Consider the following 21383-nt stretch of genomic DNA (forward strand, 5'->3'; position numbering starts at 1 on the left):
TAGGGTTCTTAAAACCAACCTTTGTCCGGGAGCCCCATGGGCAACGAGGGACATGTACTGAAAAAGGTTTGCGGTGGCAAGGGGACTAAAAAATAAGCCAGAGATCCAAAAACAATAAAAGGGGAAAAAGCAAAACGTTTAGAGGACCCTAAAAAGGGTCAGAAAATTGCCAAACTTGTAGTTCTGCCCTAACAAAATGTATATGCACATTACTTTATAAACAGACCATGCCTACCAAGCAAACTGCAATATTTAGCACTGCCCAGGCAGCAGCAACAGCAAGCAGTTTGCACTTTGTGTGTACAGGTTTACCAAAGAGGTTGGAGTGGGGTTGAGGGGTGAGCAGGAAGAGCGCTCACCTACAGCATTTCCCCCAGGGACAATGGTTTGCAAGGGATTTGTCCTGAACAGCGGCCAAGGGGCCGCCATTGATAAGGTTGTTGGATACTCGCGGCATTGCCATACCGTTGCTGATGCCTGTGAATGCTGGTGAGGGAGCCAATGTGTGGTTTAGCCTTCTTTCTTCGTGCACGTGTGGCTGACTGTTTCCTTTCTGTGAGGTTAGCATGAGGTATGGGCACCGGGGTTGACTGGTGTGTAGTGGGGCTAGGCATACAGTCGCTGTGACGCTTGCTTCGAATGCTGGGGCTTTCACAAAACTGTTGTGGCCCCGAAGATTATGACTGCCTGTTTGCCCGGTTTGGATGTGTGGGCGCCTTGCCACTTTGTTGTTTGGGTCTGCTGATTACTGTTGGGAGATGGGCAAGCAACGTGCCACGATGTGTTTGAATATATATGTGAGTAATGTATTTCTATATTAAAGTAAAGGGTTGGCTTGGGGCGGTCGCTTTTCCACAATCTGTTCAGCATCATTAAACAAGGGATGTGAGGTCGGCGTGCCGCAATAGGTTGTTGGAGGCTGCAGTACGGGAAATGTGCAGATGCTGTGCCGCAGTATGTTGTGGGTCGGTTTCCCACATGCAAAATTGGACACGTGGTCACCGCGCTGTTGCATGTTTGCAATGTATGCAAAGTTAAGGAAAGAAATGAAATGTGTTCCATCGCCGTGCGTGAGTCTATGTATTACGGCTTACAGATAAATCGTTTTGATGGTTAAGCAGGTTATTTATGTGCCAGCAGGTATGTTCCCGGATTTGGTCACAGCTGACAGGGTGTTGCATTGCATCAGGGCATCATTGCCCTGTCCGGTCGCCGCACTGGGCGGCGTGGCTTTAATGTTATGTGCCTGGTGGGTTGCAAAGCAGTTGTATGTTTAAGTCCATTTCTGCGTGGGGCGGTTGCCCCCGCCATGGGCAAGCATTTTTGAGCGTAGTTCGCTGTTAATGCACTGCCGGTCGCCTGAGGCACCTTTAGACATGCAGCATTTTGTTCTTTTAGGGGGATGCGAGGTGATGGTTTTAAATAATGTTAGCAAGTATCTGTTTATTCCTTGAGCATGCAACATTGCTTACCCAGTGTCCCTGCTTCCCCTCTACCCCCACATCCTGCCTCCCAGCCGTCCCCCGTGGTTGGATTGGCCAGTTGGCTCCTTTAACTGTCCCTTCCAGGGCAGCCCTCTGGTCGCAAGGGGCCCAAGGCAAAGAGCGACACTTACATTGGCGGCTCCAGGACGTGTCTGCATGGGAAGCCAGTGAAGCCAGCAGCTAACAGACACCAACAAAAACTAAGTGTGGCATGGGTGTGGTGTAGAGCAATTACTCTACTCCAGAAAGCCCCTGCCACTCTATCTTACCTTCCCATAACAGACTGCCATAGACTTACACCAGGCATAATCGAAAAGATTTGTGACCACCAGCCTGAACCTATTCATGACAGGAATTTAGATGTTGCTTTGCACTATATACTAACCTACTTGTCAAGTTCAACAAGCTCCATACTTAGATGAAATGGTGAACACTAGCCCGCGACACATGTGCCACACTCATATTGTGAATGTTAGCAGGCACTACACTTAGACAGAAATTTGAAGGCTAGCCAATGACACTTAGATGGAATTGTCAATGTTAGCATGTGCCACACTTAGATGGAACTATGAAGACTACCAAGAGCAACACAAAAGGAATTGATAATGTTAGCATGTCCAAAACTTGGGTACAATTGTGAACATTAGCCTGCGCCATATCTAGATAGGATTGTGAAGGTTAGCGAGTGCCACACTTATACGGAATTATGTAGGTCAGCAAGTGCTACACTTAGAACTGTGAATGTTAGCATGTTAAATGTCATAACCTACTAACCAATATAAGCTCAAACTCTCTGCATACATCTCACTCAAAAAACACACAACCATCTCTCGCACAAGCTGCACGCACTTCACCACACTGCAACACATAAGCCACACCAGCAGCACACGCGGACTGACACTGATCCGATACATGCACCAAAGCTCAGCACCCGGTGTTGACCGAGTTGAAGCTGCCAACAGTACACCACTCCTCTCACTATCCTACTCCCTCTTAACCTTACTAACCCATCCCATCTTCTCGTTTACAGATCCGCCAGAGCTCCTGGGGACCAATTCCGTTGGTGACGGTGCAGAGTACAAATACCTATAACATAACTACAGAGGAAGATAACTAGTGAAATGTTTCAAGACCTACCTGCATGTGCATTGTATTCTGCGACATGTCCTGCCCAACTGATGAATTCATATAATGTGGTGGAGGGCCAAGCAGGGAAGCAGGTTGATTTCCTGTAAAAAAAAAAAAAAATGCATCACAATAAGTTACAGAAAAATCCATCTGCAGATGATTTTATGATAATGGGGGCTTGGGCAGGCCGGAGGGGGAGGAAGGGACCTGTGAGAAAGGGTGGAGGGCAGAGTGACCTGGGTGGTGTGAGATACAGGGACCAGAGAAAAGGGCGGAGGGGGGGGGACAGAAACCGAGAATGACCAGCAGAGAGATCGACAAAAAGCGTGTGAAATTGCAAAGCTTGAGTTGTCTGCAGAAGCTAAAAAGGAACATCAGCAAAAGCAGAGTGGCACGGGAACTCAGAATCCCTGCCTGTTAAGATGGGTTTCTTAAATCTGGCCTGGTGGACAGATTTCAGGAAGCCACCCTAGTTTTAGTAAACACTAGGAACTCTGGGAGTTTACCCAATTACGGTGAGCTTGGAGAGTGGTCAAGCAAATTCTCGGGAGAGGCAAATAGGATCAGGGGTCCACAATGATTCTACTTAGACGGACAAGTACAAAAATGTCATGCATTACTTACCGTAATAGCATTTCTGATGATTGTATCTGCTTAGATTCACATGATGTAAATTTTGTAAAAAACCTGCCTCTCGTTTCATCCTAAACTGTATTTTAGCAACATGCAAGTTCAGCGGCCAGTTGCTCGGAGCGCTCTATAAATAAAATCTATATAGTCCGACATCTAGTGTTAATCGCGTAGTATTGCATCTTTAGAGGATCGAAAGGGAATGTCGACATAGGAGTCACCAACACTATCCCCAAAATGACAGTGTACCCACACGTCGAGGTCCCTCAAATTGTGTTTTTGCTGCCGGGAGGGAGCCTATGACCATCGTGAGCGAGTACAGAGAGAGACGGTGTAAGATGTCTATTCCTTCTACTCCATGAGGGGAGGAAGGGTGGGCGCATGTGAATCCAAGCAGATGCTATCAGAAATGCTATTACGGTAAGTAATGCAGGTCTTCTGATTCTTGTTAATCTACTTAGAATCACATGCTGTACATAGACTAGCCAGCAGTACCCAAAGATGGTGGGGTGTGTGAAGGAACAGCAGCAATGAGGTCTTCGCACAGCTTGTCCCACCCGAGAATCAGACCTAGAGTCTATCTAGGCAGTAGTGTTGTGTGACGGTGTTTACAGAACTTCAGGTTGCTGCTTTACAAATGGACTAAAGAACATTTGCAATGAACGCTCTAGGCTAGAAGGGCAGATCTCTCTTGGCAAGAGTGTAGCACTGTGTGATGCAGTTTACGATCCACTTTGAAATAGCAGATTTAGAGACAGGGTCCCTTTCTCTGCCACTGAAACGAAAAACTCCTTGGTGGCCTTGTCTTTTCCAGATAATAGATCACCGCCCTCCTCACATCAAGTGTGTGGAGGCTTACTTCACCCACATTAGTCGGGTTCTGGAAAAAGGAGAGTAGTTCTATTGATGGTTCACATGGAACTTTGAGATACATTTTTTAGGCACAAATCGTGGGTGAGTGCGCAGGACCACCGTATCCTTGTGAATTGCGACGAATGGGTCTTGAACTGAAAGGGCCTGCAGTTCACCAACTCTCCTTATTGATGTGATTGCTACCAAGAAGGCGGTCTTAAGAGAGTGCTTTACGGCTAGCCTTATGCATAGGTTCAAAGGGAGGAGGCCCCATTAATCAAGTACAACGTTCAGGTCCCAGCTGGGAGCTGGGTTGGAAATAAGGGGATGAAGTCTTTAACCCCTTCCATAAATAAAAACCTTGATTACTGGAATTTTACACCACAAAACCTTCTGGGACGTGGTGCATGCTGAAAATGCAGCTATGTGGACTTAAGGAATTGAAAACCAAGCCAAAATCTAGTAGGCGAGTTAGGTATAGGACAATATGTGTTGGTGTGCATTCAAAAGGATTGATGCTCTTGCCATTGCACCAGATGACAAAGCGTTTCCATTTACTGGAGTAGCAATGTCAGGGTTTCGTGCTTCCCCGAGTATGTCCATACATACGAGGGTGTTGGAGGTGCACAAACTACAACCTCAGGAGGAACATCTTGTGTTTGAGAGCCCATTTCCATATGTTCTGTGACAGTTTGGATAGCCCTGGAGACTAGGAGTTTGGAATGCTTTCAGGTCCTTTAGCATGCACGCTGTGCGCCGTCTGATGGAGGTGGGCCCCACACCCAGTCAAACTGTAGTGAGAGTGGCTTTTCCTGCAGGGGTGGTGAAGGTATTCCCTTGCAAGAGATTTTCCCTTGACCACCACTACAGAGAGAGAGAAAAAGGGCTGCCGAGACAACCACTAGATCGTTCCGTTGTCCACAGGCCTGCCACCATTGGCTCGAGAGCCACTCTTGCATGGGGCGTATGCGCAGACATGTGTGGAACTAGATAAATGCAGGTGGCCATCATCCCTAAAAGTCACATAGCTTTGCGTACGGTCACCTCACTATTGGCTACATAGTGATGGATCTGGAACCGCATGTTTTGAACCCTCTGGTTGGAGGGAAAGAAAATCCTTTCTTTGGTCCGAATTAGAGCCCCCAGAAACTGCTCAACTTAGCCGGACCACGTCTCGTTGATCGAGAACCCTAGACTGAAGGAGATCTACCGTCTGCTGGGTATTTGGCTAATAACATGGGATTCGAACGGAACATGCCTAGCAGTCGTCGAGGTATAGGTAGACTGGGATGGACTGACTGTGCAGGGGAGCAGCTACTACCACCAGAACCTTCGTGAACAACCGTGGGGCTGAGGCAATGACAAAGGAAAGGACCTTGAACTGAATGCTTGTCCTTTGTCATGAACCTTGGTATTCTGTGCACTGGCAACATTGAAATATGAAAGTATCAATCTTTCATATCCAATGTTGCCGTGTAATCCCCTGCACCAGTAGTGGGATTACTTCCTGCAATGCTGTCATTCAGAACGTCTGCGATTTGACATACTTATTCGCTGGGCGCAAGTCTAACAGGGTGCATGGTGAGATCCTTTTTTGCTACAAGGAAGTACACTGAATAATACCCTCGTTTACCTGATGAATGGGGACGACTTCAATGGCGCCCTTTTCCTGAAGGATCTGCACCTCTTCCATCAGGATTTGCATGTGTGCTGGTGATCGGCGTCTGCACTGGAGGATGGTATCGAGGTGGCCTGTGGAACTCTAACCGTGGGCGATGTCCGAGCACCCACTGGTCTAATGTGATCCCCTCCCATGCATGAATGGCAAACATCCCCCGACCTGGGAGGCATGGGAGGGGACCCGGACTGGAAAGTCATTTTGATGCGGAGGCAGGGGAACCTCCTGGGGTGGAGTTTCTGCCTCTAGCCGTACCTCTTCGTTGCCCCATCTGCTGGTATTGGCTGCTGCCAGTTGAGCCTTGTCCGGAGGACCATGGGGTACCTCCTGCGCCATACGGTCCGTGTGGAGATCAAGAGAAGGATTGGCCCCGAAAGGAACAGCAAGAAATTGCACCTCCCCGCTGTTGAAAAGGTTTGGCTGTGATTTGGTTGAGCGATTGGAGTCTCATACACTCGTTTCCAAGGCATCATCCACAACCTTATCAAACAAATTTGGTTCTTCCACAGGTTTATCAACAAGGGCAGAGTCTCTGGCTTAAACCCTGAGTTTTTTAGCCAGGCGTGTCTCTTAAGTACCCAGCACCACAGTATGTCCCGCTGTCTCAGCAGCATCTAGTGTGATAAGGATGTTGTGCGTCACCTGCCATGATCGCACAGGTTCAGGGACCTCTTGGAGGCCTTCCTGAAGCAGGTTCCACTGCATCACTATAACTCGCAAAAAAAGAGTATTATTTGCAATTCTAGTAGAATATGCTGCCAACGTGGTGCTATGCTTGCCCAGAGAATAGAGTTTCTTGCAGTCTTTGTCCGAGGGAGCCTCTGCAGTAGACCGTGGCACCCCAGCCCTTTTCCTGGTGGTGGTAACAAGGGAGTATGCTGTGGCATGCCCCCGAAAGTACATATGGTCTGACAGAGGAGCAAAACAGTTTCTCAACCCGAGGGTTGACAGCCCTTGTAAGGGAAGGGGGACAGTAAGGAGGGTGCAAGGCGCTTCTTAATGGAATTCAGCAGTGGGATAGCCGGACTTGCAGGGTGTTTCTCCTTTAGAATGTCCTCAACAAAATTAGAGTCCTGAACAGCTTCCTGCGTGGCGATTTGGAAGTGGTCTGCAGACTTTTCAGGATTGCATTGAAAGTAATTTGGTCGTAAATAGGCGATGGCTGCCTCGGTTAAGGCAAGGAGGGCGGATGCAGACAAATGACGTTGGGGGTCAAGAGTTGTAGCGGGTGAGAGCGAAGGTGCTTCATCTGCTGGCTTATCTTGTCCCTCATCTGGGCACTTCCTCAAAGGATTGTCCTCATGACTACAGGGGTCCTCGTAAGTCTCCTCTGATTCCGAAAACTCAAATGGCAAGTTTGGGTTTGAAGCTTCTGCAGCTTTGGTCAAATCAGGCAGGGATCCTTCCTCCCTAGGTCTCTTGAGAGTAATGAACTTTTCAGAAAAGTCTACAGTTTGTCCCTGTAATTTAACCTCACTCTGGTCCACAGGGATGAACCAGAGTGATCTGGAGGAGGAAAAGGCTCTAGGAGGAAAGGCTTCATCAGATAAAGCCTTAGAGGGACTGGGGCCCTTCAGAGTACACCTCGACTAGATGGGGTGCTTTTTGGTCGTTCCGCTGCCGAAACAATAGCCGCAAGACACTGGTTTATTTTTGGCAGCTGTATGAAGGATTTTGACATGCCTGTAGGCGTGATCGCCATTACCGGTTCCGCCGAAACTTTTGGGACCGACACACTAAGATGGCGTGTCGGCACTTGTGTGCTTTTTAGAAGAGACGCCCTTATGAGTGGAATGCCAAGAAGACAAGCAGTGAGGGCGCCTGACCGGGAGGTATGGTAGGCACAGTTTTGGCAGGCCTGTTGGAGTCTGCTGCTTCTTCGACGCACCCATTGAGGAAGCTCAAGGGGCTGTATATCCTTGGGTGGTACTGGTGTGCCCCCATCGGCAGGGTGTGATCTCCCCATAGCAGTACCGGTGGCCTGTCTGTTGGGGCCAGGCACCTGGGAACCCGCCGAAAGTTCTATGGCCTCCATATCGGAGCCATGGCTGCCGCTAGAATAGTCACTTGAGGCGCGGACGCCCAATGACTCCGGCCTGCATCGCATAGGCCGCCCACTGGTTTGTCCACCTATCTTTTAACGTCTGATGAAGTTTGCAGGACTTACAGGAACGCTCAACGTGGTCACGAGGTAGGCACTTATTGCACTTGCAATGGGTGTCCTTCAGGGGTATTTTCTGTTGCAAGACGGACAACACTTAAATGGAGTCCTCTCCATAACAGTCGAAAGGCGGCAGCCAGACCAGAAAGGGATACAGGGGAAAAGGAAATGCATTCTCAACCCGGGGTCCCACTCTCCCAACTGTATAGGCCTGGCCGGAGGGCCGAGGCCACGCGGTTGACAAACATTGACCGATGCACCAGTCGCCGAACAGCAGTGGATGTATTCGGCGTAGGGGGTCCATGAAGTAGCCGAAATAGGAAAGTCAAAGACTAGACGACCATCGGTTGTGGGACAAAGTAGTAACTATATTTGCAATATATCTCTTTCGAGCTCCGCATAAAGAGACCAACTAGTCTGAGGAACCTCGACGCGCAAGGGATTTTGGGTACACTACACGTCAATTTAGGGATAGTGTTACAGTCACGCCCATGTCAACGTCCCCTTTCAATCCTCGAAAGATGCAATACTGCGTGATTACCAGTAGATGTCAGACTATATGCAGAGCATGCAACTCTAAACCGATTAACAACCATCCACTAGGAAAATGAATTCATCAGGTAAAATCACACAACACTAAACATAAAATACACAGTCCCCTTTGGTTAAAACCATGCATACAATTCACATACATCTGAAAGGAAGGTAAGTAGTTAAGCAATTGGATGACCAGTCCACAGGAATAGGAGCCCTCAATATCAGTCCACCCCTGAGTTGAATGGGGCCATGTGCCCAAAAGTTCAAAGCTCCTTTAGGAGACTGGATAAAGTTAGGAAATGTTCCTGTGGGTCGATTGACTAGGTTAGGCCTGATTTTCTATACTCTGGCATGGTGTACAGATGCATATAAGGGCAACCTAGTTTAGTGGACAACTCTTGGAGCTGTAGCCAAGCCAGTTCCAGGTAGCAAAGCGAGTAGTCAAGGCCAAGTCTCAGGAGGGGTGAGCCTGGTAAGGTGTCTCAATAGCACACAGTAAAAAGGTCAAGGACACACTTATTTATGGCCATATAATACTATTAAAAACGGCTACCAGCATGGAATATCACACAAGACTAAACAAAAAAGATACATATGTACAGTCCCTAAAGAAGGGCACAATACATAAACCCCTGCAAAGGAAGTTAAGTATTAGTATGCTTCTGGGGTCCAATGAAGAGTTCTAAAGGGTAGATGACAAGTTACCCTAGCTAAAAAGTGTTCCCCACTTTCGGAATGCTTGCACAAGCGAAACTTTGGTAACTTTCTAAGGGAGTTCTGGGTTCAGGTAAGTACGGTTATAACTCAACCCCCGTAACTCCAATCCTTAGGACTTACCAGGTCTTCAGAAGAGGGCCCAAGGTCTTTTTTCCCCAATGTCGGCTATGGTCCTTTATCCCCCCAGGTTCGAGAATTTCTCAGGTCAGCTACAAATGCTGTACAAGGTCTTCACAATGGAGAATGCAGAACTCCACGCAGGGCCCCCCTCAATACAGTGCTGGATACAGGAAAGCTGGTTTTGGATGACTGCCACAGTTGCAGAGTGATACTGGTCATGTCTGACTTTGCCTCATATCTCGGGTCGCCTAGATGCTGGAACCACAAAATTTGGTAGAAATAAATCCTGTAGCACAAGCTCCTAAACGCGGAACGGCAACGCCCGAGTGCTCTTCACAGGACAGAGCATGGAAGTTCCCTCCACTCCAAGGGTCGAAGATCCTTCGGTGGATCTCTGAAGATTACCTACAAGACAGGACTCTTCCAGGACAGCAGCAGAAGTTGGTCGCCAGGCCCACCGTACCCTTACACGTATTGTAGCTGGACAGGATACTTGGCTCCTTCGAGGATCTCTGGGATGGGTGCATGGGTCCCCTTATCCAAAAGGCAGGTAAAAGCTCTGGCTCACACACAGACACACAAATATCCACCCACCCACACACCCCAGCGGTGGGGGGTCCAATGAGAACCACTGGTGGTACAGCTCATGCATTCCATACAGACACAAACCAGTTTGTGGATTGGTACCAGCCAGTTCCAAACCACTTCCTGGCAGCAAACATGGCCCTGCAGTAGCCTGCGAAAAGACTCAGATTTCTAAGACACTGGAAGTCCATATAAGGATTTCCCTGTCCCCACAGGTCAGAAAAAACTGTTAGTGAAAAGATGGACAAGGAATAAACTAAACCTTTGGCACAGCTGTGTTTGGACACTAGCCACAGTAAGTAGACAAAGCGGTAAGAAACAAAATCCACACCAAAAAAAAAAAAAAAAAAAAAAAAAAGGCAAAAAGTAACTGCTGCCACCAGCCTGTCCATTAGGCACACCTACATTAACCAAAAATCCTTTGAGTGTTAATCTAGGGCAAAACAAAAAGTGTACCCCATTGTACTGCATTACAAGACATTGTACAATGATAATAAAATACCAAGTGGTAACAAAGTAACAAAACTAGGGGAAACAGTGTTTCCTAGTACTGACAGCCTGAAGGATCTGCCAGTTGCCCCCATGCCAAATGAGCAAAAGCCAGTTTAGTGAAGCTGAATGCTTCACTGCAAAAACCAAAAGCCAAGTTTGGTGGTCCATAAAAATGGAGTGAAAGGTGCATAGAGAAATCTTTCTGAACCAACAGCTTGTCAGGGCATTTACAGTTACCTTACTACTATCTTTTAGAACAGCTATTTAATTAAAGATTTGAAAAGCAAGAAAACTGAATAAATCAAAGTTATTCACAAACGTTTATAATGGAGGAGAACTGGGAACCGGTAAGTATTGAGACCACTCACCGCCCGTACTGTGATTTTCCCCAAATAACTCGGAAGGGCAAATGGGAGTTACTGGAGGTAGTTTTTCCCACCGTTGGATCCAGTAGAAGATGCCCAGGAGCCGAGTGCAACCCTTTCTAGCGACTCATCAGGACACTACTAGACGGGGATGGCATGTTCTAGCAACAGTCACCGCACATAGGCAACAGCAGCCATCCCTCCAGTTGCGAAAATAAGGGGGCCCTCCAGAACAGTTTCCCTGGATACTGGGATGCTGAAACTCCGGGCAAAAACACAGAATGGCGTAACTTCTGGCACAGTAGCCCAAAAATAGCACATCAGTCCACTAGGTCGTCCAGGGACACTTCCTAAGGCTGCAGGACCGTGAAGGCACGGAGATTGGTAGGTCCCACCGGTCCCAAGGGTCGAAGCACCAGCAAAGGTATTCTGCCATCAGGTAGTCCCAAGCTGGGCTTTCCCAGGACAGCAGCAAAAAATGGTTGCCAGGGCTCTGCATGATTCGTCCACAGGTCTTCAGTCGTTTGCACAGCTACATAGGATACTTTGCTTCTCTTCCCGTTTGCTTGAAGGGTTGCAGGACATACTCTAAATTTGGGTGAGTGAACAAACTCAGCCCTCCAATATAAAGGCCCTGCATGCCATCTTGATCAGCCACCTGGCTGAGGCTGGCCTCACTGGTACAGTTGTTTCATGGTCCTACTCCTTCCTCTTAGGTTGACCTTTCACCTATCTTATTTGTGGTGTCACTAGGGTCTGCCATCTCGCCCACGCTGTTCAACATCTACCTACAGTCTTATATCTTCTCCCATAGCTTTTGCTGCTATTCTTACGCAGATGATACCGATATTCTGGTCCATCTAGATCAGTCATCGTCTGAATTGGCCATCAGTTTTGGTGAATATTTGAGGGCCGTGGGAGAATGGATGCAAGATCAGTGGCTCAAGTTAAACGGCGATAAGACAGGTGATGGGGTAGTCCATCCCGCCCCCCATCTGCATCTTATTGGACTCCTGCTTTCTGGCCTTTGACTCTTGGTTCCCCTTCCCCGGTCATGGTAGTCAAGGAACGTATGGTGAAGATAGCGGCTTCTATGTTATGTTTAATACCAACCCCAGTTAATCAAGGACACCACCACAAATACCCTAGACTACGAATCTCTTTTGGTAAAACTGCAACTCTCACCCTCCACCTCCCAGTTTCCTACTCATCTACAGATCTCTCTCCAAACCCCCCCCCACCCCCAAAAATAACTATTTCACAGAGAGAGTCGGTGAAGCACTGCCCACCGACTTCATCCTACAGTCAACACTTCCCATCTTAAGGGATTTCAACATCTGGTTCAACTCACACTAGGACCCGATCACTCACAGATATAGAATAAGTTTAATTCTGCATACCACTCAGCACAAAGTCTGGCATTCAAGGACACACACTCACCGCCAACCACCCCCTTACCACTCCACTATGGAACAAAGTCATAATCACCCCAGAGCTAGCACACTCACTCCTCAACTCTCCATACAGTTGGCCCCCAAGAAGGACCTCCAGCGATCGAATCCTTTGACCCCTGGCTTACAAACGCACTCGTCCTCAAACAAAACGGACCCCTCCGAGATCAAGATTAACCCCAAGGCAGTTCACACCCATTCTCAAATCACTCAAAACTCAAGCACCGTCTGGAACGGACCGAGAGTCGACCCTTCAGACCAGAACCGCCCTGGCAAGAACGACTAGAACATAGACTGGAAATCAAAAAAAACATAACATTTTATGGGAACAGAATCCAAAATGCTCAAAACCAACCAAGGCACTACATAGAATCATAGCTGAATTCAAATCCCCCACATGCTCGAGCCAACCCAGACTAATCTCCCAAGCCCTATGCGACACCTCGTCACTGCACTTCCACAATACCGCTAATGACACACTCCGCCATCATCTCCAAATTAAAACAAATCTCCCCCACCCACTGACCAACCTTCAAACGTCCCCCCAGGTACCCCCCACCCCGATACAAATCCTCGAGACTCTCTCACATCACACACCAAGAGTTGCCCTCGTAGCAGAAAACTGCCCTTCAGGATCCCCAGAGGACCCCTGCCCACCCACAAAAACATCCTAGCCTACACCAGGGCAGATAGTGTCGCACGCACAATCCTCAACCACTCAAATCAGGTTCCTTCCCTAAAGCCATAAAACCTACATCAAACCCATCCTAAAAAAAAAAAAGACACTCGACCCACTACTCTTCCAGAACTACCACCCTATCTCCAACACACGTTTCATTGCCAAGCTCATGGACCGCACGACATACAAACAGCTTGGCCTTTTTGCCGAAGCCAACAAACTCCTAGACCCTGAACAACCCGGATTCAGGCCACTCAGGGTAACAGAATCTTCCCTAGTCTCCATCTGGTCAGACCTTAAAAGAACAGCTGACGCAGAGGGCTGCGCAGTACTCATCCTGCTGGACCTCTCCGCAGCCTTTGATACCATCGCTCACACCACCCTAGTAGACAGGCTACAAACACTAGGAATCAGAAACATCCCTCATGGATCTCCTCGTTTATATCGAATCTATCACAAATCATGCACCAGTTCACATCCACATCACGACCAGTAAGGACAGCTGTCCCCCATCCCCCCTAATTTTCCATTTCTACCTAAACCCCCTGCCCGCAATCATCCGCTCATACTACGCAGACACCCAGATCATCCTCAAAATCCATAAGGCTCTGGCAGTCCGGAATGGTCGTCATGCCCCTCTGATATGGATCACTAGGGACAACCAACCACCTCATCCTCAACCCTGGGAAAACTGAAATCCTAGTTCGTGGAATACATACTTCCACCCCCCCAGGCCCAGCCCCCCCCCCCCCAATTCCGTGGCTTCAACCCCTACGACAAGCACGGGCAATCTCCAACGTGGTAAAAAACCTGGGGTGCACACTGGACTCAGACCTATCCCTTACAGTAGTGGTGGTCGTGTGTTGGGTATCTAAAACCCGTTTTTCATCTACAGATTCCCAGGTTCATCTTCCCTTATCCCCACCATTTCTCGGCCATCAACGCCATCATCCTGTCCCGCCTAGACTACACAAACAGCCTCTACCAAGGCGCTCCAGCATCTCAACTAAGGAAACTTTAAAAGAAACCAAAACGCAGCAGCATGTCTGCTCATTAGCCTACCCTCCAGAGAACACATCAGCCACACACTAAAAGTCCTCCATTGGCTCCCGATTGGTCGACGCACTACCTTTAAAGCCATGTGCATCACCCACAACACCGGACCAGAATTCCTTCAAGACAAAATCGTCCCCTACCAGCCCTCAGGAATCTCAGATCTCGCACAGCATGTCGCCTAGTGGTCCCACCTCACAACTCCAGGCTGGGCGGATCCTCCTCCTCCGTCCAAGCCCCAATCATCTGTAACTCCCTACCCCCTACACGTTTGCAACACTGAAAACCACTCGAAATTCAGAAAGGCCCCAAAATCCTGGCCCTTTCCATAATAGCCCCTGAATACACCACACACCAATTACAACACAGAGGCCAGCAGCATTTGCAGCAGCTCGCCTGACATACTGTCACCCAAATTACACCATTCCTTACCTAACAAATGCACCAGGGAAGCCAGTAGTTTTTACTGTGGCACACCGCCCTGACCCTCGGACAAGAGACAACGAATAATGTGACCACGCCATCCACACTGGACAAAGCTCGCTCCATCCAAACAACTGAAGCCTACGGTACGTATACCTCACACCACCTCAGGGGGCACAAGCCACAGCCAAACATCCGTGCACCATAAAACGCAGCTATGGCTATGCTCATCTGGTCTAGCAGCGCATATAGCCATCCGCACTGAAACACCTCTGCCACTAGCATACAGCTACTACCAACGAAAGGATATTCGTTATAGCTGGCCACACAGACTCTCTCAACAATAGCACTATCGCAAACCACCAACAGCGCCCACCCACGTGCCGGACTCTTTTGGGCTGCTTAGTCAAGCCAAGCCAGCCACCTCCTAAGTGCTAGCCTGGAGAAAATGCACACATGTATCGCCTAATCTAAAACTCTTATAACTTCCATTGAGGCCATATAAAAAGGGGAAAGAGCGCTATATTAATAAAGATGTGTGATGTGGTCAGACTGCACAACAGGGGGCGCAAAGTTAAGGTGGCTTAACTGAATTTCAGGCGTTTTGTTGCATTTGTTGGAAAGTCCATTTGAGCCAAGTCACACAATCCACAACGTCACCTAGTAGCCATCACGGCTAGTTCACCTACAGTTCAGAGCCACAACAGCAAGGCAGTGTGGGTATGCAAATTAGCCCAAATGCAAACCTTTTCTCCCGTAAATTCTCTTAGTCTAAGAGGGCAGTGCTACTTTATACATGGCTTAATCAAGCCAAAACCGACATTTGCACGGCTGTCAGGACAACTGCATACCTGGTTTTACTCTGGTTAGGGATCATCACTTGCTCAAATGGGCTTTCCAGGTGAAAGGTGTTTTTTTTTTCAAAACCTTTTTAAACCCACCATAGTTTGTGTTAAGAAAGCATGGCCAAATGCTCAAATCACAAGGCTGTCAGGATTATACTGCACTGGTGGAATGGAAGGGCATTTGCCTAGAAATTCGAGGGTGTGACCCAGTTAATGTTGAGCACTCACTTGTCGATGGAGATGTTGCACTACTGCTACAGTCAACCAGCCTCCCACCGGGGTGCTAAAGTGGGAGCCATGGTTACATCTTTAAACATTGTTCCAGAAAACCCGGGAAAGGCCGCAGCAGGGCCATCATGCCTTACATTGGAGAGCCACAACCATGGCTTTCCCCCTCGCCCCCCCCCTTCAAGGGGAAAATTTGTGCTATGGAGGGAGTTGTTTCCAGTCACCTGCCAGCAAAATCAAATGCGAAAAATACAAGTACCAGAATCCTCAGAACTAATTAACTTGCCACACCTGAAAAAGAAATGCAGACCTGCCTGAAATAACTAAGAAACTCAGCCTCCCTGAAGATTGATGAAGTCATGAAAACGTGTGTTAAGAGGAGAAGCTAAAGACTGGTAACAGAGCGCCTGCCTTTACATCTTTAAACAGTGATTATGTTTTACGGCCTACTGTGGTACCCCCCCTTTTAAGGTGTGCACCCCCCTCTATCCAGGTGACCCAAAAATCACTCCTGCCCCGACCAGTTGCCCCAATGCCAGGTAAGTACACATCTAGTGTTGTACCCCCAGTTTGATGTACCCTCTCTACTCAGTCAAATAATCTGATCTACCCTTCCCACAGGTTAGACAACATGCCACACAGGCCAAATCAGAGCTGTATGCTGGCACACAAGTAGGCCTGATGAGACCCACCACACCCCAACTAGGCCAGCCCACCATCCGAGCATTCCACCTGCTACACCCTCCGCTCAATCAAGAGTGACAAGATTGGGAGTGGGAGCAGAAAACATTGACCCCTGTCAGAGACCAAGGTAAAACCACCCCCCCCACCAACCTAGCTACTCGCCTGCACCCTCTGCTCACACCTAGCCCGATCATCATAGGAACCCCGCCCCCAACACTTCTCTTAGCACAGCAAGAGCAGACTTGGCCAAAACTCCAACCTCGACAGTGCCACCCCCCCTGCCCACTCACCCCGTACCCCATGGGCTGCCAGAAAGGCCCAGACCAATACATACCCCCCCCCCCTCCACCCCTTTCCTAGCTTCTCATGTCACCTCACTATAGGGCCCAAACTTCCCGGCTGACACTGGTAAGTTAGAATTGATGAAGTAATACTGAGACTACACAACACTTGTCCTCTTGGTATTGGGTAACCCACCATTTGGTATAGGCCTGTACTACTCATGTCGTTAGTGTGACTGAGCAGCCAGGCTTGGTAAATGTGAGCTGTAGCAAGGAAATTCACAAATACAAGTAGCCAAGTAACACTTACACTCAAGTTTTCAGATAGTAATCTATTATCAGTTTTTAAATAAGCATTCTTTAAAAAGGGCAATATATGCAACAATCAAATATACTATAAAAATACTTTTGCAGAATCAGCACTAGATAGATATTATACTTTGCAGAAAGGAAAGGTTAGAGGAAGGAAAAAGGTTCTCAGGGAATGCAAGTAAATTTAAATCTTCCAATGAAGTCTAGGCCAAACCTTTTAATAACAGTCTAAAAACAAGTTAACACCTCTGAGGGTCACACACTATCCAATTCAATGGACTAGAAGAGTGCAGGGAGCCAGGACAGCAAAGTCAATTGGAGCAGTCTATGGAGCTGATGCACTTAGCAGTTAAAAGTCTTGCAAAGTTAGAGTGTTTGTTATAGAAAATCACTGTAGGGTCACAAGCTATTACACATGGAGGGTAGAGCTGAAATCACTCTACAAAAGTAGCTACTGCAAGTCTAATATACTGAGGCAAGTACCCCAAATCTGAACAGTACCTCTGGTTTGAAGAGTGGTCCAGGTGGCTTCCGTCCTGTTGCAGTGATGCAGATCCTGGGTTCCTGAGCCTCAGTTATGGAGACAAGAGGGAGGACATCTGGAGAACTCCTGCGGTAGCAATTTGGAGGTCAGCGCCAGCCACAGGCTTGTTTCAGATCAGCAGCACTTCGCAGTTTCAGCATGCGGTAAACAGCACCACCGCAGATCTTGGATAACGGTTGTGCTTCCTTCACTCGTTGGGTCCTGTACTCTGGTGAGGGGACTAGACCTCTGGTCGTCCCGCTTCTGGAGGGTCCTTACAAGACTCCTGGAGCTTCTGGCCAGATTGCAGACGTTGCACTAGACCACCGATTTCCTGAGCCCTGGCACTCGGTTCCTGCAGCAGCAAAGAACTACAGCCAGCCGGGGAAGATGGTGCAGCGGAGTTAGTCTGAGGGTTAGTTGGTCCCACTAACCCAAGGGAAGAAGTCGCCCCTTCCGGAGCTTCTCTTGTCAGAAAGCACAGCAGCAGGGCTTCACCAGGCTATTCAAAGGTCCAGGAGGATTCAGCAAGCTTCGTTCACAGTTTCTTCGTCAGGTATTCTTCCCAGTGGTCGACTGCCTCTAGTCCCCCACACCACTCCTTTTAAGCAGGTTTCTCCCATTAATGCACAGCCTAAGCGTTCAACAGCAGGGTGGCTGTCCTGAAATGACACCCAGCCAATCAGGACAAGGTGCATATTCAGGCATTGTCTCAGGAGGACAGCTCAGGGGCAACGTGCTTGCCTCGGAAGCAAGGCGACAGAGCAACATAGGTTTCGATCCCTGGGTACGTGCTTAGAAACCTCTGGGTATATAACCTATCATATCAATCCTAGAGACAAAGGACGGGGGAGTTTTGGGAACCTCCCTCACTTCCTTCCCTTCCAGACACACTGAAGCCAGAGGCGGGTTTAAGGACTGAAGCCCACCAAAGGCAAAACGAACTAAGGCCGCAAACCTGGAAAGCGCAGAATATGGCACGCAGAATAAAACCCAAGACCGACCTCAAACAGAAAACGGCAAAAAAAAAAAAAAAAAAAAGACGACCAGGGCCATTTTGACAGAAATGGTCACCCATGGGTGCTATACTGCAGCTGAGGATTCAGCCTGTCAGCCTGTGGTAGAAAAGCACAATGGTAGAAACATTAAACCACTGCCAGCAGCCATTTAAAGCAGTGAGGGTAAAACATTGTTTACATGAGTAGGTGGGCTAAGGGGCTTCTAGGTAACAACTCCCCCAGCAGTCCAGATAAGATGGTGTGTACTGGACCTACAAACAGAAAGTACAGTTCATTTCACTTCACTATCCTTGGGAACAGTAGTTCACACAAGGAAAGGTACTTAAACCTTTGTGACACTGCACTGAAGGTGCTGTATGTCACCATACAAAAGTAGATGCCTATCAGGTCAAAACACACGAGTCAGAAAACATTGCTCACTCACTCCAAGGTTAAAAAAAAGTCCTAAAGTCCAGCAAACAAGCTGGGGATCTTTAGCACAGGAATTAAAATTCTCACCAACAGGCACATAGCCCTAATTCCCCTCTTCGCCCCCCCCCGCTCCACCTCCACTGCCAACCCCTTTGCCCCCTTCAAATAAAAGACCAAATCTCCAATCCCCACTCCCCAGTCACTCCTTCACCCAGCCAAACCCATCCCCCGTCCTCTCCACCCACTCCTCCTACCATTCCCAATCCGACCCGTCCAGCACCGTTAAACATAACCCCGCCAACTCTCTTGCGCCAGGTCAGACTCCAAAAACAAATCCCACATCTTTGACATAAGCACAAGAAAATCTAAACATCCTCTTCATTAGAGACCTGGTTTGCTGACTATTACGAGCCCATTGCGCACAAGGCCTTCCCACCCGGTTACAATCTTATTGTTCAAACAGATAGCAAAGCGGTGGAGGACTTGCGTTACCACACAAACACCAATTCCCACTAATAATTAAGGACACCTCAGCCAAAACTACAGACTACAAATCCATTCTGGTAAAACTCCAACTCTCACCCTCCGCCTTGCACAGCGTCCTGCTCACATACAGACGTCCTGCTCACATACAGACCCCCTGGCTACATCAAAAACTTTGCAGACACTCTGCGATGCTCTGACAACCATCCTCAACCACCACCCAACACTTACCATACTAGGGGATTTCAATATCTGGTTTGACTCACCCTCAAACCCTATAACCAGATCTCTATCAACAACGTAGAAGCAAACAGACAACCCATCTCCACTCACCCACACTGAAGGGCACATTCTTGATGCAATCTTCACCAATGCAAACATTTCACACTGCACCCGCCATCATGGACTGATCACTCAGCAATCTTCCCTGTACCACTGAGGCTCGTAATCCAAGGTCACGCCTAACCACCACCCCCAAACCAGTTTCTTCCACCTACGCATCCTCAGGTGCATTTTCCCCTCACCTTTCTCAGCCACACGTGTGTACAGGCACGTTCTAAATATATCTCCATCATCCTCTCCCACTTAGGTTAATACCTCCCAGAAAACAATTCCTACACCAACAGTCACCCATTGGCTCTGATTGGTGTACACACTACCTTTAAAGCAATGTGCATCACCCACCAGGCAACAAAGGGCCGGAATTCCTTAAAGACAAACTCCCGCTCCCACCCCTCGAGGACTCTCAGATCTCACAGCATCCCTCTTACTGGTCCCACATTACAACTCCTACAGACTGGGCAGATTCTTTCTACGTCCAAGTGCCGATCCGGAACTCCCTACCCCTGCACATTCAGTCACCTGGCATTCATAAAGGCCCTCAAAATCTGGCTTTTCCCCTCACTCTTGAAACCCTGCCTCACCCTCGATGGGTGCAAAGAAACATGCTGACCCAAACACCAACACAACAACACTCCTACCCACCAATACCCCACGGTATTGGCAGGGGGATGCTGGCAGCGTAACAAACTATTGTCCTCCCCTCACCCCCTCATCCCCTCTCCCACTGCTCAGACTTTCGTTCCAGGGAGACCACAAATAAGACCGACCAATCGCACTAGATTAAGAAACACTGCAGTTGAACTCTATCCAAGCCTACGGTACGTATACCGTATGGACACAGGCCACATGCACCCATGCATGCACCCACCCTAGACTGCAGCTATGGCTATGCTATTACAGCCTAGCAGCACACAGCCATCCACACTGAAAACCCAGACGTACTTCCGTCAAAGCTGGGCACACAACAAGTCTTCAGCACTAGAGCTCCACCCTAAACCACGAACAGCACCCAACCACGTGCCCGACCTATGGACTGCTTACTGGAGCCTAGCCAGCCCATTGAATTCCTGACCCAGCAAAAAATGCATACAATCATCTTTTAATTTTAACTCTTAGAACCTCCTGCACATGGACTGGAGTCACTAAGGGTGTGCCAACCACAAAGTGCATTGAAGCCATACAAATGGGCAAATGGCGCTCTATAAATGACGAATACAATCCAATGTCTCACTCCACATAAGCAACTTTAGCAAAGTAAGCGATCACCGGAGCTTGTTTGGTCGGTGGTGCTGGCCTGGAAGGCAACACAATCCTGGACACGACGGTCATAACCAAGGTGATCTCCGATTCAAATCATAGACCGTGCAGTAGATTTAGACGTATGAGCCCCCACCCCCCCCCCCCCCGTCGACGGGAGTGCGGTCAACAAAGATGGTGTAAACTACAATCTGTGCTTGTGGCATGTCAGCGACAGTTTGCCGAAAGATTATCTTGTTGTGGCAGTGGTGGTTATGGATGCTGTTATCGTGGACAGAGCCATCAACGATACGAATGACGGGGTTGGCAGCTGTCGATGGAAGAGCAGTCAACGGGTGCAACCTAAGCCATGACCCCTTTCAGGTTTCTTCCCATGGTAAGTGTCTTCATGAGATCTCGACCTCTTTGCAGAGGAAGTTTATTTCGGTCGATCTGCCAAAGCCGACAAGAGGCATGACTTCGTACCGAGTCTGAGGCCCTGGCAGCCTCCTCCAGCCAAGTCACCAACCTTCTATGGCAATCCTTCTGTGTCTTCGTGGCAACTGGAGCAGGTGTCCTAATCAGGGTCTGGTTGCAGGCAATATATACACATTTTTCACGTGCATCATCCATGGAGGAGACACTTGGAGCAGGGCCTGAAAAG

General features: G+C 48.5%; 1 protein-coding gene across 4 annotated transcripts in view; it reads right to left on the reverse strand.

The window, feature by feature from the left end:
* The window catches only part of CCAR2 (cell cycle and apoptosis regulator 2), a 456719-nt gene that overhangs the window by 386559 nt on the left and 48777 nt on the right, over window positions 1-21383 (reverse strand). For all 4 annotated transcript variants that reach the window (XM_069617701.1, XM_069617699.1, XM_069617698.1 and 1 more), the window contains exon 3: window positions 2622-2713. In XM_069617701.1, coding sequence (XP_069473802.1) covers window positions 2622-2713 — 92 coding nt within the window. The remainder of the gene's footprint in view (window positions 1-2621; window positions 2714-21383) is intronic.

The sequence above is a fragment of the Ambystoma mexicanum genome, chromosome 10 (assembly GCF_040938575.1).
Source record: "Ambystoma mexicanum isolate Mex_15411 chromosome 10, UKY_AmexF1_1, whole genome shotgun sequence".
Taxonomy (NCBI): domain Eukaryota; kingdom Metazoa; phylum Chordata; class Amphibia; order Caudata; family Ambystomatidae; genus Ambystoma; species Ambystoma mexicanum.